The 6,158-nt window shown below is 39.1% G+C and overlaps 1 protein-coding gene across 2 annotated transcripts in view; it reads right to left on the reverse strand.

Moving 5' to 3' along the window:
* Positions 1–4,997, reverse strand: part of LOC103625593 (ADP-ribosyl cyclase/cyclic ADP-ribose hydrolase 2) — a 20,806-nt gene extending 15,809 nt beyond the window's left edge. Inside the window, exons 1-2 of one of the 2 annotated variants that reach the window (XM_017727600.1) lie at positions 4,301–4,997; positions 1,486–1,599 (exon numbers count right to left, since the gene is read on the reverse strand). In XM_017727600.1, the coding sequence (XP_017583089.1) occupies positions 1,486–1,599; positions 4,301–4,413 (227 nt within the window). In that variant the 5' untranslated portion in view covers positions 4,414–4,997. Of the gene's footprint in view, positions 1–1,485; positions 1,850–4,300 lie in introns of those variants that run through there. The other variant, XM_008645040.2, reaches the window with a different exon arrangement.
* Positions 4,998–6,158: the final 1,161 nt, after the last annotated feature.

Raw genomic sequence — 6,158 nt, forward strand, 5'->3', positions numbered from 1 at the left:
AAATATGCCCACATTATATGGAATCAATTGTGTAGCTCTTCTTTTAATAATGCCATTTCTGGTCTAAATTCAGGAAAGTGGTCCTAATGTCCTGCCTGGCTTCATGCTATCCTGAGCAAGAATATTCTGATGAACATGTTAAAACATCTCAATTTTAAAATCATATTGTGAAAATGTCACCAGAATTCATTAGATCACAAAACTATCATAAACACAAGCCATATGTAAATGCTTTCCAGAATATTGCATTTACATGTCTAAAAGTCCAAACCAGTTAAGGATAGAGTTAAAATTTCTACAGTAACTGTCCTTTATGTTGCTCATTTTAGCATATTCTGTATTATTATTCATGTCCTGTTTCAGATATAAATGAAGTGACATCTGTTAAGTCCTACAGGAGCTCTACCTATCTAGAGACTACTGCAAGACCAGATTACCTACACAACCGTTAACTAAGTTCATGTATTTTATATTACATATTATATTGTAGAAATGTAGAAATCTACACTTAAAAGTTTACTTTCACCTTCCATTGTGACATGTTTATAAATCTGTCAAGATTTAACTGTTCCACTGAAATTCAAGCACTGTGTTATCTGCATTAGGACGATCTTTTTCCTTCATAAGAAGATTGAAAGAGAACACTTCTGAAAAGTTAAGAGTGTTATTGTGCAGAAATATATTGTTTTGCCTTTGTTAAAAGCAAAAAAAAATTGTTTTAAGCCCTTTATCTTCCTCTTCTGCAACAGGAACTGAAAATGGGAGGTTGGGGAAATGAGGTGATATTTGCAACATAAGTTAATCCTGTTTAAGACAGCAACTCAACGCTACAGGAAACCAGGCAGGGTGCCTCTGCAAATACCTCTTCACACTATTAGGACAACTTTTTAGTGGCAGAATAAAGGGCTGAACTCCACGACATTGTCCTTCTTGCTTTCTTCCTTTTTACTGAAGCCCTTACAACACAAGGAAGACAGAAAAGTGCTCACTTCAGTGAAGTGTGTCATTTACCCCCAATTCTGTGTAATTAGCACAGCCAATGAAAACTCACAGGTAATCCTACTTGAGCAGTTGATTACTACTTGATTTTTCAGGTGGATGAGCTAAACAGTCTCCTTCAGTACCACAGGACAGCTATAAAGTGAGGTGTTCCCCTTCGTACATGCCCTCACATACAGGCAGGAAAAGCAAAGCTGGTCTTCCCAGGAATGCTGTCAGATTTGGCACTTCTCCTTACAAAAGGTAAGGGGGGGAGGGGCAAGAAATGTGAAATAAAAACCTGAAGGATTAAAAATCTTGCCTTAGTTACACTGCTTTACTTAAAATATTACATCCACCAAAGTCATTTTGTTATTTCCAGACAGCTAAAAGAATGTTGGCTTCAACAGGATCACTTTCATGGCTAGAAGCATAACATCAGGCTTCTGATTAATAACCATTTTGTACAGAACATAAAAAACTAATCCAGACACAAACAAAACTTACCCAACAGCAGGGTTCACAATTCTAATATAATCATAGCATCTTCCAATGACAATATTTTCCAGGTTTTTAGTAGTACCTTCACCTTTCCATTTCCTTCCCTGCACTCCTGAGAAGCTGTTCATAAACAGAACAGAGACAAATAAAAGAGGGAAAAAAAGGCTCATCATCATGAATTCTTGACAATCCAAATTCTTAAAAGAAAGAAAAAAAAAAAGTAGAGTTCAATGATACAATTTAAATGGAAACCTGCAGTTTAATATTTTCAGTACTAGCTACAGCTCAGTACACAAAAGACACAGGTGGAAAAATAAACCTTGCTGGGAACTATAACCCAGCTATTTCCTGGAATGATTGCAGCACAGGGATACATCACTTCCTCATGTCTAAACTATTCCCCACTTCAGAAAAACAAGAGACTTTTAAGGCCACCTGGTGATAACTGAGGAGAACTGCAGTATATTTCTTGAAGGAAAAAAAAATCCTTATCACTTGAATACTTCAGATGCCTTTGATTCGCTTAATGCTCATTGCTGTGCTACACTTTCCTAAGCCATAAACAAATGGTAGCGAGCAAAAAAAAAAAAAAAAAAAAAAAAAAAAAAAAAAAAAAAAAAAAAAAAAAAAAACAAAACAAAGAAAGAAAAAAAAAAAAAAAAACAAAACAAAAAAACACTAAAATATGCAGGTACAGCAGTGATAGCGTAAATATCCAAGGCATCAAGTTATCTTGTATCACACATGGGGTAACATTAGCCAGCTCTTTTTCCATCTCTCCCCTGGATCGTGACAGTGACATTTTGGTGTGATGATATGTGCATCATATCTCTGTGAAAAAAACTGCCTTGCAGTCATGAATCAATCTTAACAAGAAACATAAGGATTAAGACTTGCATCCTGTGCAACAAACAAATGTCTTCAACTTCTGCTGTCATTCTCCTCCAGGTTCTCTTCCCTAAGTACTCTGTTAGAACATCAAATGGCAACAATCAATCTAATCTTCAGAATAAATACTCTCTGGTATGCACTGCTGCAAATACAACCACATTATTTTTTTCCCTTCAAAAAATAAAAAATAATGTTTCAACCTCCAAGTATTTTGTTTATGAACTCTCACCCCTGAGGAGCATGCTGGTTCTTTTCTTTCTTTCTATTAAGTATCTGTGCCTCAGTGAATATAAAACTCTTTATTTTTTGTGTATTTATTTATCTCATGTCACGTTTCCATTGATACACTGGTGCTCAGTGGGTGGATTTTACTGAGGGAAAAATCTTGCTAGTCATTGAGTAAATTGCTGATGATGGATTTCTGCTGTAAATGTGACAGAAAAATAACCAAATGATTTGCTACGTGCAGCAGAGTCTTCATGAAAGCCAGATTTACTCAGAAATGGATATGCAATTTTGTGCGTGATACGGTAGAGACACAGGAAATTATGTACTTTACTCCTTTTGCTTCTCTAATGCTTTTTCTTCTTATTTCTCTTCCTAGCCTCTCTATGTCCATGCTGATAGGGCACCAGCACATTAATCAAATGGTTTCAAGCCACTACCTTGGATTCAGGATTAGAGAGTGCAATAGTCCATGGAAGAACATTCTCTTTTATTTTCAACTTTGCTGCAACCAAATTTTGCTCAGTAATTTCAGCGTCTAACAGAAATGAGAGGCATCCCTGTTGTGGTCTTCTATACAGAAATGTGCAGAAATTGTCACTGATTTTTGCATCAAAGCTAAAACTTTTGCTTAAAATACACAGTATAAGAAGTCATAAAGACAGATACTGAGTATATCTCCAAGTACACACTAGGTTAAGACACAGTATCTTGGGGAAGAAGATGTGGGTTTCCAAGAAGATAGACAATCTGTCATAACATCCCAGAGGACTTGGATACAAGAGTTGCTGGGATCTCCATTTGCAACCCTTGTCGAGCTTCCTCTCCTCACTGGCAACTTCTAGAAACACAACATCAGGCCAGAAGGGCCTCTGATCTGACTCAGCACAGCCATTTTTAATTCATGTTCCTAGTTTTTTCTAAATACTTCACATGATGGCTAAACTAACAACCCCCAGGGTTCCACTAGTTTGACAGCCGTGAGAGTAAAACCTTAGCTCTGGCCTGAACTTGTCTACTTTTAGCTTCCAGTTACTGAATCTCATGATATTTTTTTCTGTTCCATTAATGAAGAATTTTCTCCCAATATAAATTCATGAAAAAATTACCAATTCTACCCTCAAACTAGTCCATGAAAATTCAGTATTTTAATCCCATTATCAGGTAATTTCTCTTGTAGTATTGTAATTCACTGCCACGAACTGGCTGCCCATCTTGCCTCCCAAGGTCTGTCAATTCATGGTGGATACAGATCACTGTTCCTTGCTCTCTGTCCCTCTCTCTCCTAAAAGATGCTATCGCCCATGAAGGAGAGTCAGAAAATTGGCAGCATATCTGCTCTGGAGATACTGTAGTTCACAAACTGAATATTAACATAACCAACCATGAAATTCAGCATATGTTTACATTCTGAAGCCCCAGAAGATGAGGAACCAACATGTTCTCTATTTCTATCAGACGGGAGTGGTGAGTTCCAGCAGCAGGAAGGTGTAACAGGTGGGAACGTTAATCCTCTGTTACTACGCAAGCACGAATTTCTGGCAGAATAACCTCAATTCTGTATGACTGTGTGCTTTAGGCCTGGAAACAGGACCTTGAAACAGCTCGTGTTCACAAGCTCCTCTGTAAGCAATGAACTTCAAACATTGTTTCTCAAGGGTTTGTAGTGCAAAAGTCTGCCTACAGCAGTAACACAAGGTCTTACCTGCTCCCTTGTGTGCCAGGGCACACTCTCTGTGAAAGGCTGAAGCCCAAATCCAGTGCTCTGCTTATTAGCCAAGCAGTAAATACAACCATGTGCTGGCTAGCCAGCTGCATAACACCTGTGCTTCACCTGCTTCACCTTCCTTTCTTCCCTCATGTGTAACTGCTTTTTTTTTCCCACCCTGAAGTTGTAAGAATTTAACCTTTCAAGGTTTGTACATATTTGCAAATACAGCTAAGTTGGTCAGTGTGTTCAAAAGTCCTTTGAGGTGGAAATGATTCATGGAAAAGGAAACACCAAATACTGGAATTGCTTAAGCCTCATTTCCTTAGATAAAGAGATAAAATGATTACTGTGCACAGCATCAGCTAGATAACACTTGTAACATGATCTCTTCTGCTCAGTTCACTATTTACTACTTTTACCAGCATTTTATTCCCAAGCGTTAGTATGTTGAGAACTAAAAACTCACGTGACTTTGCTCAGAATTTCAACATGTTTACAATTAATTGCTTGCACCTATGAACTAGCTAGCTGTAATACATTTAATATCTGCAACATAGATTTTGTACAGTAATAGTTTTCAGTCAGAAAGGCCTGTTGCATCTATTGGGTGTTTGACAATGCATTTTGGTGACATTTACTGAACATCATGATGCTGGTCAACAGTTTTACTATACTACATGTTGGCTGACAGTTACACCTTTTGTCAAATTGATGTGCATCCTCAATTCTTCCCAGTGTTCCTGTTTACTTTGAAGTGTTCCACAAGCAGATCGGTATGACAGGCAGGTGTTTCTGGTCCATTTGCCTTGGATATTAAACAAACATAACTTTACTTGTTCGGCACAAATGCTGCAAAAGGTTGGGTGCAGATTCCCTGCTGCAGCCCAGTTTAGGACCCATCATTCATCTTCCCTCACAAACACCAATTCATCGGCCCACATCTGCATTATTCCTGATGTTGTCACTTCCTCAGCATATTTCAAGTGTTTTCTTTACTTCATGTAAATGCACATTTTCAGTGCAGTCTCTGTAACCATTGTGTTTTATAGCATAGTATGCTTTTTTCAGCACCTAGCTTCCCATGGTTTCCTTGCTGGGTAAGCAGGAGATCTCTGTCTCTCTTGCTGCAAAATACAATGAAAATTGTCCTTTAGAAATGTGGTATCAATATCAGCAAAATGGTACTGTAAATTTTATACCGCCGTATACACAAAAAAGCTTTCTTTCCTAGGGCCTTTCTTGAGAAGGTCACACCGCAAATCCTGTGCTCAGTTCTGGACCCCTCAATTCAGGAAGGACATTGAGCTGCTGGAGCATGTCCAGAGAAAAGACAACAGAGCTCAAGCCCTGTGAGGAGTAGCTGAGGGAGCTTGGAGGAGACTCAAGGAGGACCTTACTGCTCTCTACAAATACCCGAGAGGAGGCTGTAGCCACGTGAGGGACAGTCTTTTCTCCCAGGCAAACAACAATAGGACAAAAGGACACAGTCTTTAACTGCTCCAGGGAAGTTGTAGGTTGCACATTAGGAAGAAGCTCCCCACAGGAAGGGTGGTTAGACATTGGAATGGGTTGCCCAGGGAGGTGGTGAAGTCACGACTCCTGGAGTGTTTAAGGAAAGACTGGGAGTGGCACTCGGTGCCATGGTCTAGCAGACAATGTGCTCAGTCACAGGTTAAACTCCATGACCTCAGAGGTCTTTTCCAACCTAACTGATTCTGTAAATTGCTTTCTACATCCACAAGCTACTACCTTAGCGTTGCCAAACCATCGGATTTCGAGTCGTGCAATACGGCAGCTCACTTGAACGGACCTAAGGCTGTAACTCGGAGGGGAAACTCGTCGCACACCCCGG

Source organism: Corvus brachyrhynchos, unplaced genomic scaffold, assembly GCF_000691975.1.
Source record: "Corvus brachyrhynchos isolate BGI_N302 unplaced genomic scaffold, ASM69197v1 scaffold80, whole genome shotgun sequence".
Lineage (NCBI taxonomy): Eukaryota > Metazoa > Chordata > Aves > Passeriformes > Corvidae > Corvus > Corvus brachyrhynchos.